Source organism: Tamandua tetradactyla, chromosome 11, assembly GCF_023851605.1.
Source record: "Tamandua tetradactyla isolate mTamTet1 chromosome 11, mTamTet1.pri, whole genome shotgun sequence".
Taxonomy (NCBI): Eukaryota; Metazoa; Chordata; class Mammalia; order Pilosa; family Myrmecophagidae; genus Tamandua; species Tamandua tetradactyla.
In genome coordinates this window covers 92,351,704-92,378,679 of record NC_135337.1, presented here as the reverse complement: position 1 = coordinate 92,378,679, position 26,976 = coordinate 92,351,704, and the positions used below count along the sequence as shown (strand labels likewise).

The 26,976-nt window shown below is 37.5% G+C and overlaps 1 protein-coding gene and 1 long non-coding RNA gene across 2 annotated transcripts; one reads left to right on the top strand and one right to left on the bottom strand.

Annotated features, from left to right (window-relative positions):
* Nucleotides 1-10,631: 10,631 nt before the first annotated feature.
* Nucleotides 10,632-17,548, bottom strand: LOC143650735 (uncharacterized). The gene is made up of 6 exons (XM_077121898.1): nt 17,003-17,548; nt 15,194-15,282; nt 14,164-14,290; nt 13,128-13,238; nt 12,556-12,739; nt 10,632-12,202 (listed from the first exon to the last, which is right to left on the bottom strand). The coding sequence occupies exons 2-6, from the start codon at nt 15,239-15,241 to the stop codon at nt 10,738-10,740; spliced, it is 1,935 nt and encodes a 644-aa protein (XP_076978013.1). The 5' UTR covers nt 15,242-15,282; nt 17,003-17,548; the 3' UTR covers nt 10,632-10,737.
* A 28-nt stretch (nt 17,549-17,576) lies between these two features.
* LOC143650742 (uncharacterized) lies at nt 17,577-26,452 on the top strand. Its single transcript, XR_013159662.1, has 3 exons — nt 17,577-17,671; nt 22,521-22,606; nt 23,491-26,452. It is a non-coding gene; the product is annotated as an uncharacterized LOC143650742 (long non-coding RNA).
* Nucleotides 26,453-26,976: the final 524 nt, after the last annotated feature.

Below are 26,976 nucleotides of genomic sequence, written 5' to 3'. Positions count from 1 at the left end.
CTGAAGAGGCTGGGCCCTCTAGGTTTCAGGACTTATCTAGCCCAGGGGCCCATCTGGAGGTTGTAGGTTTAAGGAAAGTTACCCTAGTGCATGGAACCTTTGTAGAATCTTACATATTGCCCTAAATGCTCTTTACAATTTGCTGCAATGATTTTTGTTGGGGGTTGGCAAGTTTTATGATAGCAACAATGTCTAACTGAAGTTTGCATAAGAGCAGCCTCCAGAGTAGCCTCTCAACTCTATTTGAACTCTCCCAGCCACTGATATTTTATTAGTTATACATTTCCCCCCATTTGGTCAGGATGGAATTGTTGATCCCATAGTGCCAGGACCAGACTCATCCCTGGGAGTCATCTCCCACGCTGCCAGGGAGACTTTCAATCCCGGATGTCATGTCCCATGTAGGGGGATGGCAATGATTTCACTTGAAGAGTTGGGCTTAGAGAGAGTGAGGATATGGCCAACTGATTTTTGACAAGATGGCAGACCACTCAATTAGGAAAGAATAGTCTCCTCAACAAATGGTGCTGAGAAGACTGGATCTTCCTTTGCAAAAATTAAAAAAAAGAGGAAGGACCCTGTTTTGGTTTGCTAAAGTTGCCAGGTTGCAATATATCAGAAATGGAACAGCTTTTAAAAAGGGAATTTATTAAGTCACAAATTTACAATTCTAATACTATAAAAATGTCCAAACTAAGGCATCCATGGAAAGATACCTAGACTCAAAGAAGGCTGATGGGTCCAGAATACCTCTGTCAGCTGGGAAGGCACATGGCAATGTCTTCTAGCTTTCTCTTCAGGTCTCTCATGTCAAACAGCTTTCGCAGGGGCATTTTCTTTCTTCATCTCTAAAGGCCTCTGGTTGTGTGGGCTCTAAAGCTTTTTCTAAATTGGCTCCCTTTTAAAGAACATCAGTAAGTGACCCCATCTTGAATGGGTGGAGACACATCTCAATGGAAACCACCTAATCAACAGTTCCCACCCACAACTGGGTGGACCACATCTCCATGGAAACAACTTAATCAAAAAGATTCTGCCCAGCAATATTAAAATAGGATTAAAGACCATGGCTTTTCTGGGGTACACAATAATGTAAAACAGGCACAGAACCCTACAACACAACATACACAAAATTAACACAAAGTGTATTAAAGACATTAATATAAGAGCTATAACTATAAAATTGCTCAAGGAAAATACAGGGAAGCATGCCCAGGACCTTATGTCAGGCAATGGTTTCTTACACAGAAGCAACAAAAGTAAAATATATAAATGGAACCTTATAAAAACTAAAAACATTTGTGCTTCAAAGGGCTTTATCATGAAAGTAAAACAAAAAACCTAGAGTGGAAAAAATATTTGGAAATCATATATCTGATAGAGGATTAATATCAAAGATATGCAAATACTTCAATTTAACAACAAAAAGACAAACAAACCAATTAAAAATGGGCAAAAAATTGAACAGACATCTCTCCAAAGAAGGTATAAAAATTACCAGAAAGCACATAAAAAGATGCTCAACATCATTAACCATAGGGAAATGCAAGTCAAAACTACAATGAGATACCATTTCAGACTCATTAGAATGGCTTCTATTTAGAAAAAAAAAACTACATGTGTTGGAGAGGATGGGGAGAAATAGGAACACCCATTCATTGATGTAAACTAGTGTAGCTACTGTAGAAGACAGTTTGGGGTTTCTTCAGAAAACTATATGTAGAACAACAATATGACCTGGCAATCTGTTTTGGTTTGCTAATGCTGCCAGAATGCAATATACCAGAAAAGGTATCTTTCTTCATCTCCAAAAGCCTCTGGTTGTGAGGGCTCTAAAACTTTTACCAAAATAGTTCCCTCTTAAAGGACTCCAGTAAGTAATCCCAACTTGAATGGGTGAAGATGCATCTCCATGGAAATCACCTAATCAAAATTTCCCACCCACAATTGGGTCTGTCACATTTCCATGGAAATAACTTAATCAGAATATCCCACCCAGGAATACTGTATCAGGGCTAAAGAACATGGCTTTTCTGGGGTACACAAGTTTCAAACCAGCACACAATCCCACACCATCTTATATACTCAAAAGAACCAAAAGCAGGGACTGAAACAGAGGTTCGCACAAAGATGTTCATATCAGCATTATTCACAATTGCCAAAAGATGGAAGCAAACCAAGTATCCATCAACTGATGAATGGATAAACAAAATATGGCATGTGTGTGTGTGTGTGTATACATATATATATATATATATATATGTATGTATAATCAAGTACTATACTGTTGTAAAAAGAAATGATGTCCTGATACATGCAGAAACATGGATGAACCTTGGACATCACAATGAGTGAAATAAGGTGGACACAAAAGGACAAACATTGTACAACCTCACTGATTTAAAACAATTAGACTAAGTAAATTCAGAGTCAGAATCTATACTATAGATTATCACTGGACAGGTGGGGATAGGGAATGGGAAGTTAGGGTTTAAAATGTGAAGAGTTCCTATTTGGAATGATGAAAATGTTTTGGTAATGGATGGTGGTGATGATATCACAACATCGTTGTTTTTGTTTGCTTAATCTGCCAGAATGTAGCGTACCAGAAATGGGTTGGCTTTTAAAATGGGGATTTATTAATTTACCAGTTTACAATTTTTAGGCCATGAAAAATGTCCAAATTAAAGCATCAACAGATTAGAACCTTCTCTGATGATCAGCTACCAGTGATCTCTCTCAGACAGCAAAGCACATGGTGACATCTTCTGGTCCTTCTCTCTGGGTTTTGAGCTTCCATGTTTTGACTTCAGTGGCTCTTCTCTCAAAGCCTTTTTTTTCTGTGAGCTTTTCTCAATTTCATCTCTTTATTTCTGTATGTGTTTTATCCTCTTATAAAGGATTCTGTTTAGACAATTAAGAACCACCTTTAATGAGGTGGGCCACGTTGCAATTGAAATAACCTAATCAAAAGGTCTTAACCACAACAGACCTATACCCACAAGAATGGATTTCAAAAACATGACATATTCTGGAGTATATACAACTTCAAACTACCACAATTGTGAACACAATATCACCAATACATTTATCTGAATATGATTAAAAGGGGGAAATGTCAGGTTGTTAATATGCAGTAACAGAACAATCCCTTTAAAATAAATCCATGAAAATACATTACACAAACTGTGAACCCTAAGTTAAACCATGGACTTTAAGAGTATGATTATAAATATGTGCTATGAATTGTAATAAATGTACCACACCTACGCAAATTGTTGCTGTGGTGGTATTTGGGAATCCTGTATTTTATGCATGATTGTTCTATAAACCGAGAACTTCTCTAATACTATACACACACACACACACACACACAGGCATTTATATAAGACACATGAACAGAGTCAAGAAAGTGTGAATAATTAAGGAAAAGACACATATCGGATGCAGAACCAATTGACAATTCAAATGTTAGAGTTAGCAAAGAAATTTAAAATAAACATACAAATATTTTTAACAAAACAGGAGACACGAGAAAGTGGATGAAAAGGTGAAGAATTCCAATATAGGACTCAAAAAATAACACATTCTATATCTTTAATAAAGGCAATATTTGAAATTAAGTTCTCCTTGGATGGGTTTAAAAACAAATTGGATATACAGATACAAAAATGTAGAAATGTCTCAAAAATGTAGAAAAATAAAAGAAAATTAAACCTAAATAGAAGGGGATAAGACCAGAAATTGAAGTTTGAGAAAGAAAAAGGAAGCTGAAAATTGATTTTTTTTGAAAATTGATTTTTTTTGAAAATTGATTTTTTAATAAATTAATATAACTTATAACGCCCTGTGAAGATTTTTCTGTGTGGATATTGTATCCCACCACTTGGCTGAACTTGTTTATTAGCTCGGATAGCTCTGCTGTAGATTTCTCAGGATTTTTTAAATACTTTATGTCATCTGTAATATTGAAAGTTTATTTCTTCTTTTCCTCTTTGAATTCCTTTCTTTTTGTTGCCTAATTCTGCAGCTAGGATTTCTAGTATGATATTGGGGATAGTAAGCATCCTTGTCTTGTTCCTGATTGTTTTAGTTTGTGAGCTGCTGGAAGGCAATATGCCAGAAATGGAACAGCTGTTAAAAAGGGAATTTATTAAGTTGCAAGCTTATAGTTCCAAGGCCATGAAAATGTCCAAATTAAAGCAAGGCTATAAAAATTTCCCACCTAAGGCATCCAGGAAAAGAAACCTTGGCTCACGAAGGCCAATGATGTTTGGGATTTCTCTCTCAGCTGGAAAGGCACCTAGCAACATCTGCTAGCTTTCTCTGAGGCTTCTATTGCTTACTCGCAGGCGTTTTCTTTATGCTTCTCCAAAGGTCTCTAGCTATGCGGGCTCTGTTGGTTCTAAAGATTTTTCCAAAATAGTTCCCTCCTAAAGGGCTCCAGTAAGCAACCCCACCTTGATGGGTGGAGACACGTCTCCATGGAAACCATCTAATCAAAAGTTACCACCCACAATTTGGTGGATCATATCTCCATTGGAACTATCAAAAGATCCAACCCAGAAATACTGAATGAGGATTTAAGGATATGGCTTTTCTAGGGTACATAACAGCTTCAAACCAGCACATGATGTTAAAGGGAAAAGTTTGGTCTTTCACCATTGAGTTCAATATTAGCTGTTGGATTATTTTCCATATATGCCCTTATCATGCTGTGGAAGTTCCCTTCTATTCTCATTTTTCTAAGACTTTTTATCAAGAAAGAATACTGGATTTTGTCAAATGCCTAAAGTCCTGAAGCATGCAACAATATGGATGAACTTTGAGGATATTATGTGGCATGTCAGATATAAAAGGACAAATATTGCAATCTCATTGAAATGAACTAATTATAATGTCAATTCAAAGAGCTAAAATCCAGAATATAGGTTACTAGGAGATAGAATGAGAGTACAGTATGGGAAGCAGATTCTTAATATGTGCAGAATTGTTAACAAGGCTGAATTTAAATGCTTGGAAATGGATAGAGGTGATGGTAGCACATTATGGTGAGCGTAATTAACAGCACTGAATTATGATTTTAGTTGAAAGGTGAAGTTTAGAGTCACATATATCACTAGAGGGAAAGCTAGAAGATAAAACTTGGGACTGTAAGGGTGGGCAATGGTGGCTCAGGGACAGAGTTCTTGCCTGCTATGCTGTAGACCTGGGATCAATTTCCAGTGCCTGCCCACGTAAAAAAACAAAAACAAACACACATACCAAAAAACGTGGGACTGTATAACAGAGTGAATCCTGTGGTGGATGATGACAGTAATAGTATAAATACAAAATATTTTTTCATGAACTAGAACAAATGTACATCATTACTACATGGAATAATAATAACATAGTACCATATGGAAGAAATGCACTATTCCAAACTACAGTTAACAGTCAAATTTTAATACTCTCTCATCAATAGTAACAAATGTACAACACCAATGCCAAGGATCAATAATAGTGGGAGATAAGTGGTATGGGATATTTTGGGGTCTTTTTTGGGGGGCAAGTAATGAAAATGTTATAAAATTCTGGTTATGAGTGCACAATTATGTGATGATACTGTGAACCACTGATTGCACACTTTGGATAGATTGTATTGTATGTGAATAATTCTCAATAAAACTGTTAAAAAATATCTCTTTGAAGAGTAATAAAAAGGATGAAAATACACAACGTGATGGTTAAATTAATGCATCAACTTGGCCAATTGTTTGGTCAAAGAAGCATTGGCCTGACTCTTACTGTGAGGATTTAAATCATCCATAATTTGACTGCATCTATGGCTGATTGCATCTACAATCAACTGGGGAGATTGACACCAATAAAGAGAAGTCCCATCCAATCAGCTGAAGGCCTTAAAAGAAGTGGTGATTTCAGCAGTCAGATGGGAGAATATCCATTTCTACTTCACCCAGTGAGCTTCTCATGAAGAATTTATGAAAAAACTTCATTGCAGTTCCCAGCCTGAGGTCCACCCTACAAAATTTGAACTTGCCTATTCCCAGTCACATGAGCCAATTTCTTTTTAAAATCCCATATTTATATATATATATATATATATATATATATATATATATATATATATATATATATATATATATATATATATATATATATATTATAGAGAGATATAGCTCCTGTGTTTCTGTTTCCCTAGACAGCCCTAATACACACAGATTACCATTGTTGGGAATGTAAAAGGAAGTATTGTTAGTCTTGTTTCAGACATTAAAAAGAAAATACAGGATATTTTAAACAAGTTTATGCCAACAAACTTGAAGAGTTATGAAAACTTAGAAAAACTAACAAAAACAAATAGAAAACTTAAATAGTTTCTTGTCTATTTATATGCCAGGAATAATTCACCAGTAAGACTACTTCATAAAAGATTCCCTGGAAGAAAATCCAAAGATAATTTCATTAATAGAAAGAACAGATCATTCATTCACAGTCTTTCAGAATAGTTTCCAACTCCTTTTATGAAGTCAGCTACAAAAAAAAATGAAAAGTATAGGATAGACTAAAATTAAAAATAAAAAGATCTTGATGCATGCAGAAAAGTGCTGGATAAAATTCAATATCCATTCATGATTTTTTAAATCTCACAAACTGGGGAATAGAATAAATTTCCTTAATATGAAAGTTATCACTTAGAAACTTACAGCTAGCATTGTACTCAATGATATATTGAACAATTTCCTAAGATCAGGAACAAGGCAAGGAGGTCCACTTTCATCATTTCTACTATCACTAGAAGTTTAGAAATAAGTAAAACTTTCTCTTATTGGTATTGACAGCATTGTGTGTACAGAAAATCCAAAACAAAGTATTAGAATAAATAATTAAATTTATTAATGTCAATGGATAGAAGGTCAATGTACAAGAAAAAACTGCAATTCTATAAGCCAAAACAATTGAAAAAGGAAGCTAATATATCAATAATATTCACAAAGTGAAACACCACATAGATAGAAATAAATTAAGCAGACATTCATTCTTGATTTCCACAATTTAACCTATAAAACACTGTTGAGAAAAATTAGAGATGACCTGGTAAATAAGCAATTATACTTAATATGTTCACCAATTGGAAAACTTAATATTGTAAAGATGTCAATTTTCCTCAAATTGTTCTATGAAGTCAATGCAACAGCAAGCATAGTGCCAAGTGAAAACTGATAAGGGGATTCTAAAATTAATATAGAAATCAATGGGGAATAAAGAAGACATACAACCTTGAAGAATAAAAAAATTGGAAAGCTCATAGTACCAGATTTCCAAAAGTACTGTCAAGCAATTTAAATCAAGATAGTGTGATACCGGTACAAGACAAATGTACCAGAGATAGAGATAGTGGGGAAAATTTGTCTATTTGATAAATTATTATTATCAACTGGACACACACACATACAAATACACATTTATCTTGATCCCACCTCACACCCTACAAAAAACATTATTCAAAATGGAACCCAGATGTAAAAGAGATAAACAATAAAGTCTAGGGGGAATAAAGCATCAGAGAATATGTCCATTATCTTGGCCTGGGAAATCATGTCTTAAAACAGGACTCAAATTGCTAGCCGATTTTTATGCTTACTTAAATACTGAAAAGCAATTTTAGTAATCTATAGGCACATTATCAGATGTCAGCTACCTTTCTGAGAGGATTGGTAGGAACTATGTATCTAGTCCTTGCTCAGTTCCCAGAGTTCCTAGGTTACCTCCCACTGCTAAGACTAGAGTAAGCACAACTTGTTAGCTGACAATATTAGCTCTATTTCTAGATCCTACCCACAAGTTCACCCCATCTGCCCACTGCCACCTCCAATATAACCCATATGCATCACAACCTCAAGGACTATGATGTACCCGGTGCAGAATCTAACCCATTTCTGAGAGCACAGGAACTACTCCTAAACCAGTCCCCTGACCACAGTGACTGGATCATGGTGGATGAGTCAACCAGAGCCAATAAGATTAAATGCAGGGTGGGCCACGATGGCTCAGCAGGCAGAATGCTTGCCTGTGATGCCAGAGGACCCAGGTTCGATTCCTGGTGCCTGCCCATGTAAAAAAAAAAAAAGATTACATGCAGATAATCATATTGGGACTGTCCAAATAAATAATCACACCCTTTTCCCCAAGACTTCAACCTGAGAAGAGGGAAGCCTGGAGCTTCCAGGGTCCTCTATGAAGAAAGCAGCCTGCCTTGGAGAAAAGCAAGTATGGAAGGATGCACAGTCAAGATATGGAGAAAGATTTCATCCAGATAAATTATTTTAGGCTCATGATCCAGTCATGCCTAAAACTAGTTACACCCAAGAACCTCTCAATAAGCAAGCCAGTAAATTCCCTCCATAACTTACAAAAATGAAAGGAATTATGAAAATCCAGAGTCTTGGAGAAGTTGTTTGCAATATATGTATATATAATATACATATTATATCATATATAATATATAGTTGACATATGTATGCATCTATAAAGAGATATACACACATATACAATAAATAAGACACCAGATGGAAGCCCTTCAAATCAACAAAATAATGCTTGAAAAGGTGTTCTTATAAGATATCCAGATGGTCAATAAGCACATGAAAAAGTACTGAACATCACTACATATCAAGAATATGCAAATTAAAGTCAAATATGATATACCACTGTACTCTGCTGAATGAATGAAATTAAAAAGTCCTGTCCTGGTATTGGAACTAGAACTCTATTATATTGCTTTGGGCAATATACATTGATCAACTGTTTTGCAAAATGGAACACCTAGAAAAACTAAACATAAAGCCTAATAAGATTCAGTCATCTCATTCCTACATATATATCATGAAAAATAAGTAAATAAATCTACCAAAAGAGCAACCAAAACAAATCCTAATAATATATGCAACAAAATGGATTTCAGGCATGTTGAGCAAAAGAAGCCACACACAAAGTATACATACTGTGTTTTAACATTTATATGAAAACCAGGAACAAACCTAATCAATTGCAGCAAGAGTCACAATTGTGGTTTGGTAATTACTGGGAAAGGGCATAAGTAAACTTCCTGAAGTTCTAGAAATGTTCTACATTTAAGAGGATATATACATGTGAAATTTCATCAAGCTATACATTTAAAATTAGTACTACATGCATATTAGTGTATGTATACCTTAATAAAAAGGTAAAAACTGATTAAAGGAAAGTATATTTCTAGAGATAATTGGAAAATACAAAGAAACAAAAAGAGAAGAGACGCTAAATATGCCTGAAGAAGCTAAAACCAAATAGCTTTCATCTCCTCAGATAAAAAGGCAGCAAAATCTTCCTTGCTGTCTGAGGGTATCACATATAAATCCTTGTCCACTAAATGTGATAACATCTCTGATGCTTACCTCAATCCTGCCTATGATAATTTGTCACAACTCCTTGCATTTTCAAAATCAGAGTGGGCTTGCATAGTATCTTTCCCCATCAACAGTGTCATGATGAGCAGCACTGTGCAGACAATAACTCTGCCCCAAATTAGGACCAATTCTAGTCAGTTGATGTACCAGGAAAACCATATCAACAAAATGATAAAGCCAAAGCATGCCAGAAAATCCCAAAAGGATTTTGTGCACCTTCAGCAACAATTGTCACCAAGGCCTTACTGTTTTGTTTTGAGCCAATTATTGATTGCTAAACCCAATAATCAGGAAAATGAGCTGGAAACTAGAGCACGCCAAGCCCCTAAGCAGCTGTCTACTTGTCAAATGGCCCCATGATACTGACAGTAATATTGGCTTTATTCATTGTCTTCCTTGCCTTCTCATGAAATTTCTTTGATAATTCTAACCAGGAATATGCCAAAAAGTGATGTGGAAAATGTAGTCCTCAGCCCTACCTAGTTAATATAACATAAACCAGCCCAACCATCTTTACTTATCTTTACATCACAAGGACACAGGACAAAATACAAAATTACCTCATTGGATAAGACCATCCATTTTCAACACATTAATTTTTGCTGAAATCACTTAGTGGATGGGAAAATCTATTAATAGCAAAGACTGATAACCTCAGTAAATGTAAGTTCTCTTAGTTAAAAAAAGGGACACATAAATATTGGGTGGGCCATGACCAGTATCTGCCATTCTAGACAAAAAAGATTCTCCATAGTAAAGTTTAACATGATTTCACATTTAGACCCAATTAGAGTTCATTAGAAAACAATTTAAAAACACTACTCCTACTTGCATATAAATATATATACACTTCTATGGGTTCATAGGGCCCTCTAAGGGTTCATAAGGACTTTGTAGTGGAAATAAGACAATATTTATGTCTGAACCATAATAAAACCTCATACTAAAACGTATATGGCTAGAGTTAATGAGGTATTAGAAGGAAATTTATCACCTTAAATGTTCATATCAGAAAATAAACTGTGAATTTTAAAGAAGTCCACTTTAAGGATGAAGCAGTGGCAAAGGAAATACCACAATGATAAGAATTCATGTCTGGTATGAATTTTGTTATGCACAATATAGTGATGTTCATGAAGACTTCCCCACATGGTTTAGATGCCAAGTTTTCAAAAGTTTTTAAAAGAATGAGTGATAACTAATGGGCTTCCTCTTACATTCACAGGGTGTCCCCACAGTGTGAAATCTTACATGTTGCCTAAGATTAGAAAAAGTATCATACATATCACATGTGTATGTTTTCTCTAGTGTGAGTTTTCACATGTCTTCTAAAGTAGGCAGGACAAACAAAGGCTTTCCCACATTCCTTACATTCATAAGGTTTCTCTCCAGTGTGGCTTCTCACATGTCTTCGAAAGGATGAGGGACAACTGAAAGTTTTCCCACATTCCAGACATTCAAAGGGTTTTTCTCCAGTGTGCATTCTTGCATGGACAGTAAGATATGAAGAATGACGGAAGGCTTTCCCACATTCCTTGCATTCATATGGTTTCTCCCCAGTGTGCGTTCTCATATGAATCCTGAGGGCTGAGGGATAAATAAATCCTTTCCCACATTTCTTACATTCATAAGGTTTCTCTCCAGTATGAGTTCTTGTATGTACTGTAAGATGGGAGGAACTAATAAAAGCTTTCCCACATTCCTTACATTCATATGGCTTCTCTCCACTGTGAGTTCTTAAGTGTTCAGTGAGGGATGATGAACGACTAAAGGCTTTCCCACATTCCTTACACTCATATTGTACCTTTCCAATGTGATCTCTCACATGTGCTCTAAAGGATGAAGGACAACTAAAGGCTTTCCCACATTCCTTACATTCGTAGGGTTTCTCTCTGCTTTGATTTTTCACATGTGTATTAAGGGAAGTGGGAAGATAGAAGGCTTTTCCACATTCCAGACATTCATAGGGTTTCTCGCCAGTGTGCTTTCTCATATGAATACTCAAGGAGGAGGGACAATTGTAGGCTTTTCCACATTCCTTACATTTATAGGGTTTCTCTCCAGTATGTGTTCTCACATGTACATTGAGTTTTGAGGACTCACTGAAGGCCTTCCCACACTCTTGACATTCATAAGGCTTCTCTCCAGTATGAATTCTTATATGTATTATCAGGTGGGAGGAAGAACTAAAGGCTTTCCCACATTCCTTACATTCATAAGGCTTATCTCCACTATGAATTCTTTTGTGTTTAGAGAGAGAGGAAGAGCAACTAAATGCTTTTCCACATTCCTTACATTCATAAGGTTTCTCTCCACTATGAATTCTTTTGTGTTCTGTGAGCGATGAGGAACAACTAAAGGATTTTCCACATTCCTTACATTCATGGTTTATCTTTGCAGTATGACTCTTCACGTGTGCCCTAAAGGATGAGGAACAATTAAAGGCTTTAATACATTCCTTACATTCATAAGGTTTCTCTTCAATAGGATTTTTCACATGTTTCTTAAAGGAAGTGAGAAAATGGAAGGCTTTTCCACATTCTTTACACCGATAGGGTTTGCTTCCAGGGTGAGACTTGATGTGATTTTTAAGGGATGAATGATCCATGAAGGCTTTTCCACACTCATAACATTCATAGGGTTTTACTCCAGTAGTTCTATTGCAAATATTAAGATTTGTAATTTGGCTGCAGGTTTGCACACATTGATTTCGTTCATTACATTCACAGATGCTCTCCACCATATGATTTCTTTCAAAAACAAAAAAGCACATTATTAGAATAAATTCAGTTTCAGTGAATGTGTTGCTTTCTTACCTGCCAATTTATAAACCTAAAGTTCTCACAGAGGGCTGTAATACAGCCAATAATGCCACTGAGTTTCTCACTTAGAGATTTTTCTTATAACTCTTTACAAGTGAATTATTTGTCAACATTCAACTACCTTAGTTACATGTGTGACAATATTATCATGTGAAAATTCTTCGTGAAAGAGCAATTTTTGACCTAGTTTATATTCTAAAACAAAAAATATACTTTAAAATTCATGATATATTAAGATATTCTGTTGAGACACTGCTTTCTTTTATATAAATGCCACTCACCTCAAATGTCTCTCATGGTTTTTATTCTGATAATTGATATTATAGAATTCCCAGTTTTCATGTAAAATGGAGGACCAGGAATCATTCCTTTTCAATATAACTATTTTCTGTTCATTGGATATTTTTCCTCCATAAATATCTTGCTGAGCAACTGACTCATTGGTTTTAAGATGAATCTCAAAACCTGAAATAAAAAAGTGAAGACACCTGTGAGCAAAGGAATTATGGGAGTTTAGCTGTTTCAGGACTTTGGTAATAATAGACACAGAGTCAATTTGCTAAGAAATAATTCCATGAAGACTGAGAATAATGGTTAGATAAATAGGAGATTAGGTGAGAAAACTAAAAAGGAATACAATAAAGTGTACTTCACTACATGCTAACTTTCACAGAGAAAATGTGAAAGATCTTTCCAAAGAACATGGAAAACATGAGAAGACTGATAGACAAAAAAGTAATCTAAAGTATCTGATGAAGATCATCCTCCTTAGACAAAAAGATGTTTGTAATTTATTTGATTTTTCCAAATGTACTATCTCCCAACTGCGACAGTTTCTCCTGAGGATTCTTGCCTTCCTGGTGTTCCTTCTTAAAGGTGCTCTGGGGAAGTCCTCTCTTCACTGTCTCCGTGACTTCCACTTGTTTCCACTGAGAAATCAGATGAGGTATGTGTAGGGGACACCCTGTTCATGAAGAAAGACACATCATGAGGGAAAACAACAAAGAACCACAAACATTTCCATGAGACAGGGCCAAAAAAAAACTTTGGTTTTCAGATGCTCTAAAGGTAGACATGAGTTTAACTACAGGAAAATATTTGCCAAATATATTAAAAACACAGAAAAAGAAGAAGCCTCTAACATCAAGAACTAAACATAACTAAACCTAATTATTTATCGAAAGCTTGTCTGACACACAGCCAAGACATTTTGTTTTCCTAATACTCAAACATCTCATAGAATATCCATCTCAGACAAGGTTACTCTTAAGACCAGACATAGGTAATAAACAAAGCCACTTTATAACTTTGTCTAAGTAGCATGGACAACAGTTAGGTCACTGTACCAAACAAAATACCCATTGTCCCTGTTTTCTGTCAAGAAGTAACCCTCACCTCCTTAGACCCTTCCCCAAATCACCCAACTAAAGCACAGATCCTGTAATAGTTTCTTCCTTACTCTTAATCAGATAATCCATAGCTCCCATTGGTATGTGTTCTCCCATACTATAGAGAGCTGTAACAGAACTTGTCTAAAGATGTGTTCCTGGTGGTCTCCGTGTAAAGGCCACTGATAGTAGTAAAAATTACAAAAGGTTCCAAACCACAAAACTTCACCCTTTGTCCCTACAAGACCCAATACCTATGCCCAGTTTTCAACACTCAATGAGCCTCATGGTTTTCAATCATAAGAAAAACAAAAAGTTGAATAATCAGATGCTTATTTTCATGGTGAGACCACCAGACTGTAAGCTCCCTGAGGCCAGTAACCACATCTGTCTCATTTTCCAATGTCTTCCCATTCCTCAGTCCAAATTCTGGAACAAGGTTAAAGAGTAACATAAAATTGTTTTATAAATAAGTAAATGAAGAACTGTTGCCACTGTTACCTAGTGAGGCCAGGTTCTGGAAGTTTTCCAGCATCACATCTCTGTAGAGGTTCCTCTGAGAAAGATCCAGCAAAGCCCACTCTTCTTGGGTAAAGTCCACTACCACATCCTCAAAGACCACTGAGTCCTAAAACATTCCACATATTTAGCATAAGCAAGGCACAAACTCCCCTGATGTGTGCAGATGGATGGGCTAGACTCATAGCACTGAGGAACTGAGAATCAATTCATAGGAAATTCAAAAGGTTTTGTGGTCTTCCAGCATCTAGATACTCTGTAAAACTCAATCATTAGACCCCTTCCCCTTTCTACCCACACATATTCCCTGACTGAATAAATTCTGTCTCACAGATTTAACTACACTCTAGCATACTAAATTTATCTCTTCACAGTTTGGTGGTGACCAATTCTAGTCTTATTTTTATTTTTATGCTCCATAACAGTCCACAGCATACAGCAGAATTGACAGAAATGCTCCTGAAATGAAATAATGTTCACAATGACATCATAAATTCATTCTTATAAAAACAATTACACCCACTTCCTACTGTCCATCATAGCAGCCATACAACATGACACACAGTCAAATCTGGATGAGGTTTGAATGACTACAAAAATATCAAAAGACTGGGATGGTTTCCATTCCCCCCCACACCCACCCCCACAAAACCTGAGGCCTAGAAGCCTACAGAAGCACAACTTTCAACCCAGGCCCACAGCTGGCCATATTTTCTTGTACTCTAGGCCAGGGGTCAGCAAATTAAAGCTTGTGGGCTAAACCCAGCCCGCCTCCTCTGTGTGTAAATAAAATTTAGCTTTAACAATAAAACATTTGTTTAGGTATTGCCTATGGTTGCATTCTCACTAAAATGGCAGACATTTTTGCAACAGAAACTGTATGGTTTTCAAAGCCCAGGGTACTATCTAGCCCTAAGAAACAGGTTGCTGATCTCTACTTAGACAATTAGAAGGAGTAGATGATATGATGAAATGAAAATATTCTTTTGGAGAATTGTTAATTTATACCTACCTGTGTCATATTTTTCAGAAATTCAGCAGCTATTCTTTCTTCCCCCATGTCCCCTTCATGAAGAAAGGCAGGTTATTGAGCTGTTAGAGCTGAGACAAGAGAAAGAAGATATGAGAATCCAGACCTCCCATAATTCCCACGCTCATGAGCTTGCATGTTGCACGTTAATTATGACTAACCATTTAAGCAAAAGCAACCATGTCTCCTCCAGAGCTAGAAGAATGCTCTGGTTCTTGATGGTCATGAAGAAGAGGTTAAAAGTACCATCATGTATGCTATCCAAAGCCTAAAAGGGTTAAGTGTTAGTTTGCCCATGATAGTAAGTCACATCTGCCTTCAAGCAAAATAATAGACACTTCATGTCTCAAATCCAAAAAAGCAATGACTTATACACCAGGATTTTGGAGGTTCCACTCCCAATATTTCTCATTTCTGCTTCTCTAGGCAGGCAAACATACATGCCCAGCACCTGACTACTGGACTGTGTGCTAGATCCCCTAAGACTTGATCTCTGAGAAGAAGCATCAAGCCACTGAATTACACACACATGCAGCAGAGAAAAGAACGCCATGATATGATTCCCATGCCAAAAACTGTCTGTATGGGACAGAAGCAGAACAAAAATACTTGAAGTAACAATCCCGTGTCATCTCTGATACAGCCCTGTTTGCAAAGCTGTTTCACAAATTTCAAACAGCAAAAATTCAAGTCACTTCCATTTCAGCGAAACAAGTAGCATATTTTAAAGCTTAACATTCTTTGCTAAAATAACAAAATGTGCCATTTATTGAGCAGCCATGACATGAGGATGTATATTCTCCAGAAACTCTGCACATCAGCTATTATTATAACCAATTTATAGCTGAGGAATCTTAGAAACACAGTCAATTAACAATTAACCATGCATTCAACGTTACCCAATAAGAAAGTTGTTGAGGCAGGATGTGAATGTAAGTCTGTCTTCAATACTTAAACATTCAAGTAATACATTTATGAACATTTAGTTCTTATTAAGGTCAGCATTACCAGGGCTTAGTTTAGAATCCTGATGGGAACTATGAAGAGTAAATAAATGAAGCATTCTATTCAAATGCTATGTTTTTTAGTTCCTCCTGGCAAAGTATGCCTCCCTTAGGTTCTTATCTCCTGTTCTTTCATTTCCTAAAATTTGCTTATTAGACAATATTTAACCTAACTACATGCAGGAACAGAGAGTACAGCACTGAACAAAACAGAAAAATCCAGAAGCACATTTCAATCTTTTGGGGGATGGCAGTAAATAAACAAAGCATAATGTATCAGGTTGGGCTACCTGCTATATAAAAATGCAGTACAGTAAAGGGATAACGAGACACATTTATTTACCTTCAGTGAGTCCGAACTGGGTTATGGAGCAGAACAGAGTCAGAAAATTTAAATAATTACTTCAGAATACACCGAAATCTATAACTGGTTTCGTATTTGGGGTTATGTATTTATAAGCATTAACTCCCATAGAAGAAAAAAAATACTGTCAACTTAATAAGGCTGGAAAAGAAACAACACCAGAAAGGTGAAGAAAAAAATATGAAAACAAGGACAAAATCCATGGTTTTAAAAAAACGAAAAGAATTACAAAGACTAAACATGTACCCCTTGAAAACTAATTGACACACCTTTAGCAATCTTCTTCAAGAACAACAGAGCACTGACCAAGTAATGGAGGAAAATGAATCAAAATTACAGATGTTACAAGGAGAATATGACATACAAATAAAAGAATAGATATGAAAACGTGAGGATAAGGAATAAATTTTTAGAAAAGTGTACCTGGATATAACGTATCAAATTAATGCTGACAAGCAAGGGTACAATTCACAGATTAAATAACATCTCTTGGATAAGGAAGAGAGGCAAGGGGCGAGCTGAGGCACATTTCACCCAGAGCTCACAGAACTTGCCGAAATCCACACAGCAGCGTAGAGAGAACTATGCCACGGCCCGGATCCCGCGACCCGAATGGCAGAGATGCTGGTCCTCTCTGGAAAGACAGCAAAGGTTGCTTCTGGACACCGATTAAACAGGAATCACCCTGACTGAGGGACCCGCTCCAGAGCTCCTGATTCAGCAAGTCAGAAGGAGCTGCGGGCGAGGGAGGCGCGGCCGGGCAGCGGGAGGCGCGCGTCCCGGCGAGGAGGGGCGGGCGCGGCTCCGCAGTGGCCGCGGGAGGCAGGGGCAGCCCCTGCTGACCGCGGGGACCCCGGCCGCCGCCAGCCCTCCCACCACCGCCGGTCTTCCGACCACCGACTCCAAGGCCCAGCCCACTGCCTCTGGGAACGGAAACCGAGAGGGGCCGCACTGCATTCCAACGGAAGCAGGCGGGAGCACGAAGGAAAATGGCCGCCGGCGCGCGAACACGCACGCGCAAAAGCGCACTCCTTCCGGTGTCCGTGCGTCTGTCAGCGTAAGGGAAAGAGCCTCGGGCACGGCGGACGGCAGGTAAGGAGTGGAGGAGAGGGGCGGCGGCAAGCCCAAGAGAAAGTCCAGCTTCTTCCCTCGGGGACGCGCTCGACCCGGGGGGTCAGTTTTAACGCAGGGGTCGGTTGGGACCCCGGGAAGAGCAAAAACCGTGGGCCGGGATGGGATGAGGACAAGTCGGGGCTTGGTTGAAAACTGTCAGGGTGGGGCCAGGCCTAGGAGCCTGGCTTCCTCAAAGAAGTTTAGGGACGGGTCTAGGGCCAGGGAGCCGGGATCGTGGCCCGTTGTCTAAGGACAGAATGTTATCAGTTACGTTTATACCTGCCCTTCTCCGTGTTGCTACAGCCCTATAAATAGGACACTCGAAAGTAGTCATAAGTACCAGTCGATGAGATGGGCTCTCCCTTCCATTCAGTCACTTCTTTAGACCTTTAGTTTTCCCTTTTATTTTTTTCCTGATTACTGCTCCTGTAGAGGAAGTCTATTGCTATTTATATAGATCTTTTTGCTTTGAAACTCTGCTGAACTCTAATAACTATCCATTCATTATTTGGGTCTTCCAATATAAATACACACTATAAATACTAATTTTTTTTTTTTTTTTTTACTTCTTATGGTACTTATAACTCATTTGTTCTTCTTGTCTTACTGTTTTGAGCAGGGTCTCCACAACTGATATAACCTAACCCTAAAAACTTCTGGACTTCTTGCCAAAGACAGTCTCGGGTGCACACGAGTTCTGCCATGTGGACTGATTTTCCCTCTGGTTGGGGGTCATAGTCTATTGACCAAGTAATATCTGTGATATCCTGCCTGATATTTCCCTGTTCACATTTTACAATGTGACCTATCAACAAATATTAAGTTTAGATTTTCTAGAGAAATGTCTGCTTCATCTAATAAGTGATGTAAGATCAACAGTTAGAGAAAGTCATTTTGTTTAGCCATTCATTTCTTAATGGACACGGGTTTTTTTTTCCACACTTTGGCTTTTGTGAGTAATGTTGCTATGAATATTGATGTAAAAGTATTTGTTTGACACCACCCCCCACCCTCCCCACCCCCGCTTTCATTTCTTTTCACTAGTAATTCTAGTTAGTGGTTGTGAAGTGGTATCTCGAGGGGTTTTTTTTTTATACCCCCAGGCAACAAGTCCCCTTACCCCTCCCAAAATCCTGTGGTAACCTCTAATCTACCTTATGTCTGTACAAATGTGCTATTTCTAGATAGATCATGTAAGTGAAATCATACAGCATTTCTCTTTATGTGACTTACTTATTTCTCTAAGCATAATATGTTCAGTGTTCACCCATTGCTTCAGTGTGTCGCAGAACTTTATTCCTTTATATGGCCAAATAATATTCCCTTGTATATATGTACCACATTTTCTTTATTCAGTCACCTGTAGATGGACACGTGTTTCGTCCAACTTTTGTTTATTGATTCTTCTGCTATGAATTTTGTGCACAAGTTTCTATTTCAGTCCCTGTTTTCAGTTTCTTTGGTTATATACCTAGGAGTGGGATTGCAGGATCATGTGGTAAGTCTATATTAACTTTTAGAGTAACTGCCATAGCTTTCCATGGTGGCATGAGGTAACAGTATCCACACATCCTCTTCAACATGTTATTTTCAGAGGGTGGGGGTTTCTTAAATAACTGTCATATCTGTGGGTGTAAAGTGGTATTTCATTGTGGTTTTGATTACATTTCCCTAGTGGTTAATAATGTTGAGCATATTTCATGTGCTTTTTGGCCACTTATTTATTCTTTTTGGAAAAATGTATATCCAAGTCCTAGGCCCACTTTTTAATTGGGTTATTTGTCTTTTAGTTGTTGGGTGTACATTTTCTATTAAGCCCTTACCAAAATATGATTTGCAATATTTCTCCCATTCTAGAGGTTGCACTTCACCTTTCTGATAATGGTGCACAAAAATTTTTCATTTGGATGAAGCCCAATTTATCTGTTGTTTCTTTTGTTGCTTGTATTTTGGGTGTCATATCTCAGAATGTGTTGCCAATCCAAGTTCATGAAGCTTTTCGTCTATATGCTAAGAATTTTATAGTTTTATCTCTTGTATTTATGCTTGGTCCATTTCAAGTTAATTTTTGTATAATGTGTGAGATAGAGGTCCAATCATATTCTACTGAATGTGGAAATCCAGTTTTTTCTGCAGCGTTTGTAAAAGCAAACATTTCTTTCTCCCATTGCATGCTGTTGGCACCCTTGTTGTAAATAATTGACCATAGATATCTAGGTCTGTTTCTGGACTTGGAATTATATTCTAGTGGCCTATAGGTCTATCCTTACTCCAATGTCACAGTGTTTTGTTAACTGTAACTTTACAGTCAGTTTTGAAATCAGAGTGTAACCTTCACATTTGTTCTTCTCAGATGTTTTCAGCTACTTGGGTTCCTTTGCAATTCCATATGAATTTGAGAATAGACATTTCCATTTCTGCAAAAAAGGCCACCAGAATTTTTATCAGGATTATACTGAATCTGTAGATCACTAAGGGTAGCACTGCCATCTTAACAATATTAAGTCTTCCTATCCATGAAAAGAGGATGTCTTGCTATTTATATAGGCCTTGTTTAATTTCTTTTAGTGACATTTTAGAGTTTTCAGTATATAAGTGTTTCATCACCTTAGTTAAGTGTATTCCTAGATATTTTATTCTTATGATTTTACAAATGAAATTGTTTCCTATTCAAATTGGTCATTGCTAGTATGTGAATTTTTGCATGTTGATCTTGTGTTCTGCAAACTTGTTAAATTAGTTCATTAGCTCTAGGAGCGTTATTGTGTACTCCTTTGGATTTTTTATATGCAGAATCATGTTTGTAAATACTAATAGTGAAAGCAGACATCCTCTTTTTTCTGATCTTAGGGGGAAAGATTTTGGTTTTTCACCATTAAGTATAATGTTAGGTCTTGATTTTTAATAAATTCCCTGTATCATGTTGAAGATGTTTTATTATGATCCTGTTTTTATGAGTGTTTTTATCATAAGAGCATGTTTGATTTTTTCAAGTAACTTTTCTACGTCAATTTAAATGATCATATTTTTTTTCTTCATTTTATTTATGTAGTATAATATGTCGGTGATTTTTGTTGCATGAAACTACCCTTGTATTCCTGGGATAAATTCCACATAGTTATGATTTTAATCCTTTTAGTGTGTGGTTAAATTAGGTTTCCCAGTGTATTGGTTTGGCTATTTGCATCTACCATTCATTTCTTTTTATGTAAGTTTTCTTGGATATTTCTGTGCAGGAACATGGAGATTACATTAACATCCTAAATATATTACAATTTTGTTTGTACTGATAAATTAACTTTAATAGCCTACAGAGACTGTACGCCCGTTTGCCTCCATCACTGTCCTTGTGTGTTCTTATGACAAATTATACCTTCATACATTGTTTGCCCAATAGCACGGACTTATGGTAGTTTTTAATATATGTGTATTTAAACCCTGTTAGAAGAAAAATGCAACAATATTTGAGGCATATACCCATACATATATCTCTATGGATACGTCTTCAAGGTACTGTCCAGTTTGCCTTCCTTTCACCATGAAAGACTCCCTTCAACATTGCCTGGAAGGCAGAAACAGTGGTAATGAGCTCTCTCAGTGTTTCTTAAATACAGAAATATCTTCATTTCCCCTTCATTTTATAGGACAGTTTTGCTGGATATGGCATTATTTGTTGACAGGTTTTTGGTTTTTTCCCATTCAGACTTTAAATTTATCATCCCACTGTTTCCTGCCCTCTATAGTTTCTACTGAGAATTCAAATTTTTATCTTTCCAAGGACCCATTATACATAATGTATCACTTTTCTTTTGGTGTCTTCATGGTTCTGTCTTTGCATTTTGTCAGTTTAACTGTGATATGCCTTGCTGTTAACTACTTTTGAGTTTTTCCTGAAGTTCATAGAGCTTCTTGGATTTATGTATATATGTCTCTCCTCAGAAAAGGAAACACTTTGGCCATTTCTCCCACGTATTTTTTCTGCCTGTTTATCCCTTCTTCTCTGGGAACTCCAAAAAGGCATATATTGGTATATGGATGGCAATCCACAGGTTCTTCCAGCTCTTTTCATTTTCTTCCTCCTTTTATTTCCGCTCTGCACACTGGATAATTTCAATAGTCGTATCTTCTAGTTCACTGCTCCTTTCTGGTGCTTGCTGAAGTCTACTGTTGAAACCCCCTATTAAATTTTTCATTTCAGTTTTGCTGATGGAAAGCCCCATACCCAGTGTTCAGGTGAGGGAGTTACAGGCCACTCAGTCACTGTGGCTTTAGAGCAGCCACAGGAAGTGGAGATCACCAGGAATGCATTGAAGCAGAGGGAATTGCCCTTTGACTCTTTTCCCTCCTCCCACAACACCTATTCTGTGGGACCACACGTGTGGACTCAATGCACATGGGCATAGGTGGAGGTGAAAACCTGCCACAGACGGTGGTGTGAAGTAACATGGTTGCTGGCTCGCAGATGCACATGCTCAAGTGAGCACTTCCACTTCCAATTTGTACACTGGAAACATAAGTGTATGGGAGCCCCTAGAGCTCAAAATTGGGATCATGTGGGGTGGAAGGAGGACTGACTGAGGCCAGTAGCCTCTTCTTCCAACCATGGGTGGAGTAGAAATAATGTTTTCCTCTTAGGGAAGTGGTGTTGGGCCCTGTTCTAGTTTGCTAGTTGCTGGAATGCAACACACCAGAGATGGATTGCTTTTAATAAAAGGGGATTTATTTAGTTGACATATAGTTCTTCAGAGGAAAGGCAGTTAACTTTCAACTGAGGTTCTTTCTTACACTGGAAGGCACAGGGCAATCTCCACTGGCCTTCTCTCTCCAGGCCTCTGGAGTTCCAACATCTTTCACCAGGATGGTTCCTTTCTGCATCTCCGAAGACCCAGGCTGAGCTGCGAGTGCTGAGATGAGGTATGCTGAGCTGCTTGGGCTGTGCTATGTTGAGCTCTCTCATTTAAGCACCAGCCAATTAAGTCTAACATCATTCACTGCAGCAGGCATGCCTCCTAGCCAACTGCAGATGTAATCAACAACAGATGAGGTTCACATGCCATTGGCTCATTCCACAGCAGTAGAAATAGGCACCCTAACCTAGCCAAGTTGCACCTGAATCTAACTACCACATGTGCACCCCTTGTCAACTTGGCAACTACACGCATCACCTTAAACAATATTAAAGTGCAAAAAATTCTCTTCTGGCTGTGAACCTATGAATCTCAAAACAAGTTATCTGGTGCCAATGTGCAAAGGAGGATATTCACAGGATACAGGTTTTCATTTCCATAGGGAGAAATTGGAAGGAATAAAGATATAAAACTGCAGGGCAAACACTAGTGGATTTCAAAGTCTGAAAGTCATTTATCCTTCGGCTTTAGAAAGTGCCAGTCCCACCCTTTCCAAGGGCCTATGCGGTGACCTTCCTCTTTCCAAATCATCCTTGGGGAACATTGAGGAGACCACCTTTTTCTCAGCTCCACTCTTTCCAGATATTGGGGCCACATCTGGGCTCTCTGCCATTCTCGGGGCATACGCTCAGCCCCTCCATGTGGTGACAGCCAAGCTCTCCCCAGTCCCCCAAGGAGCATGCTGTACCTTCTCCAAGGCCTGAGGCTACATGACTCTTCTGCTGCAACAAGGTGGGAGACTCATCCTCGCCCTTCAGGGTAAACTCACCATCTCCATGTATTTGGGTGGGTCCATTCTCCAGGCCGAGGTTTCTTGGCTTCAGACCTGAGCTTCCATGGTTCTCACTCTGCAAACTCCAATCTGTACCTTTTGTGTCCCCCTTTGTCCAGATTGGCAGTGGTTCTGTGTGCACCAACAACCTCTTCAAGCACTCCAGGACTTCTCCATCATTCTCCTCTCAGTTCCTCCAAAATCTTCCCCTCATCCATCAAAAAAACCATTCCAGTTTTGGTATTTGCAAAATGCAGCAGCTCCCCGCTCCTGGTACCAAATCTGTTCTAGTTTGCTAGCTGCTGGAATGCAACACACCAGAGATAGATTGGTTTTCAATAAAAGGGGATTTATTTGGTTGATGTATAGTTCTTCAGAGAAAAGGCAGCTAACTTTCAACTGAGGTTCTTTCTTATGTGGGAAGGCACTGGGCGATCTCCACTGGCCTTCTCTCCAGGCCTCTGGGTTCTATCACCTTTCACCAGGGTGATTCCTTTCTGCATCTCCAAAGGCCTGTACTGAGCTGCGAGTGCTGAGATGAGGTATGCTGAGCTGCTTGGGCTGTGCTATGTTGAGCTCTCTCATTTAAGCACCAGCTGATTAAATCAAACATTATTCTCTGCAGCAGGCACACCTCCTAGCTTCCTGCAGATGTAATCAACAACAGATGAGATTCACATGCTGTTGGCTCATGTCCACAGCAACAGAACTAGGCACTCTCACCTAGCCAAGTTGACACCTGAATCTAACTACCACAGTCCCTAAGATTGGATGATATGAATGTTGGAAGATTAAGAATCAAGGGCAGGAGTGCAGGTGGCATAGGCCTAGAGGTGAGGCTTAGTTGAATAGGCCCTTAAAGGGGTACTGGGAGCAGCAATCTAGGACTGGGGTTAGAGTATATTAATCACCTACTAAAAGGTATTAGAAAATATAAAGATAATCTACACAGCTTTTGTGAAAATGACCTTGGATTTACATATTTTAAACAGTGTTTTGTAGTTGAGAGGCTGAGAGAATTAAGGTAGGAATGGAGAAGAAGGAATACATATATGGAAATAGTGACACTGTTAGGGGTGGAGAGGGTCTAGATATGCAGCCTGAGGAAATTAATGAAGGCAAATTTATCATCATAAGTGCAGAAAGCAATTGTCCAGAAGAAAATGAAGTTGTCCCAGAATAAGTGACACCAGCAAGAAATCTTAAAGGAATTCTTGGGGATATTTCATGACATTTAAAGTACAATGGATAAAGTGGGGAGTTGATTCAGACTTAGAAAGGAGTAAGGCAATTCACCAAGGGAAAGAAAAGATGCTTGCCTGCTCCATATGGTAAGTTATACAGGGCAGCACAAGCACTGTTCACACTACAGTACTCTTGATACATTTTTTACAAAGAAAACACTTTCTCATTGTTTCTAACATTTTATCTTATAGTGTACTAAATTTTTTACTATATTTTTTCATTTCCCTATACATGTTTATCCAACAGCAAGAGAATTTTTAATATTTTGACAAAAAATTAAGGTCACAAAAGAATTGTAATTTTTCCCTTAAGACTGTTTTGCACAGTTTCAACTTGCATGGTCATTTGTACAGTTCCTCAATATCATGAAAAGCTAAAACTTCCAGCATTTCTGAAGAACAATGTATGGGGACTTGCTGTAACAGATTTTTTTAAATGCTATAAATCTTCTTATTAAAAGAAAATTGTATTGTTGCAGAAGCAAGGAATTTAACTTAGAAAAAAAACATAAGGCCCTGAAAAAAAGACCTTCATATTTGTGCAAATTTCATTAATGAATAAGTGGACATTGCAGTTCATTGAGGAAAGAGGAATGAAAATTACAGTTAATGTTCTTGGACAAACTTGTTATTCATGGGGATAAAATGTGAAATCAGACTGTTCTCAATAGTACATTCAAAATTCAATTCCAGATGGATTAAAATACATAATTTATACCAAAAGTATAAAGAATTTAAATATAATACAGCAGAACATACATATGACCTTATGTAGGGAACGATTTCTTAGAGAAAACAGAGAAACATACAAAGTAAAGGCAATGATTATTTGACTACATTAAAAATTAAATCCTATTCATTAAGATTCCACAGAGAGGCAGAGAGGGTTCAAATGGAGTTGAGAGGCTACTCTGGAGGTTGCTCTTATGCAAGCTTCAGGTAGACCTTGCTACCTATTATAAACTGCCAACCCCCAACCAGGACCATTCCAACCAATCCTGAGGAATACCTAGGGCTATTTATAAGATTCCACAAGGATTCCAAGCACTAGAGTAACTTTCCAGAAACCTAGAGCCCCCAGATGGGTCCCTGGTCAAGATAAGTCCTGAAACCTAGCCCAGCCTCTCCAGAACATCAGATAGTTCCATCTCCCTACCGCATATTCATGACAAACCCTTCCAATATCAAAAATTTAGAATTGCCATAGCCCAAATAACCCTAATGAGAGGTATGGAAAGATCAAAGGGATGATGGAATTATACATAGAAGATAGGACTTAACAAATGAATATGAATGCTGAATCATTAAAATATCTTTTAGTCTCCAGTATTTTAGAGCACCTAGAAGTAAAAACCTAAAGTTGTAAATTGTAACCCATGTCACAGTCCAAAATATGTTCTACAGCTAATTATGGTATTGTGCTTGGAAATTTATAGCTTTTTTGTATATATGTTATTCACAAAAAAGAGGAAAAAGTCGGTTGTGATGATAAAAAAGTATTTAAGCCCTCTAGCCTCCTATATTCTGGAGCAGCTAGAAGGAAAAATATGAGAGGATTGTATGGTAGCCCATGACAAACTCTGGGATGTATCTTGTAACCACTTTTTGAAGAGTGCTTTGAAAACTTGCTTTTTTTTACTTCTTTGCTTTGTATATATGTAATACTATACAATAAAAAAGTTTTAAAAAAGATTCCACAGAGAGCGGACAGAAATTAATTTTACAGTTATACTTATATAGAATCATGTGTATCTAACAAATGATTAGTTTAAAACATTTCTATAAAATTAACAATTGTTTAAAAAATCAAGAGAAATATCATCAAAAGACAAGATTTCATAAAAGAAAATCTCATGTTAAATCACAGGTTGAGCAAAGACATAAATTGCAAGATAATGGAAACCAGACTTCCCACTCTGAGACAAAAAGTTATAATTAGCAAATAAGAATACAAAAAATAAAATTATCAAGGATGAAGATGGACACTTTATAAAGTTAAAGAGGTGAACTCAACAAGAAGACATAACAATCTAAAACATGTATGCACCTGACAACAGAGCTTCAACATATATGAAGGAAAAATTGATAGAACTGAAAGACAAAATAGAAAAAAAACAATACCCAAGGATGTAGAAGTCAGCAAACATATACAAGACCTGAACAATACCATCAGCCAATTTGACCTAATTGACTTCAACCTGACAACAACAGAAGACAGTATCTTGAAGTGTTCATTAAACTTTTACCAAGGCAGATCATATTCTGGTTATAATACAAACCTTAACAACTGGTTAATTATTTTTTAAATTGTGTTATATTCATACTCTAGAACAGTACACAGAAAGAAAGCAAATATTGCAC

What these genes read in the sequence shown, in the direction of transcription:
- LOC143650735 (XM_077121898.1), bottom strand. Translation starts at nt 15,241, where the DNA reads ATGGGGGAAGAAAGAATAGCTGCTGAATTTCTGAAAAATATGACACAG. An exon ending in CCAGAACCTGGCCTCACTAG is followed by an intron (nt 13,239 to 14,163) that starts GTAACAGTGGCA and finishes CTTCATGAACAG; the next exon opens with GGTGTCCCCTACACATACCT. An exon ending in AACCATGAGAGACATTTGAG is followed by an intron (nt 12,203 to 12,555) that starts GTGAGTGGCATT and finishes TGTTTTTGAAAG; the next exon opens with AAATCATATGGTGGAGAGCA.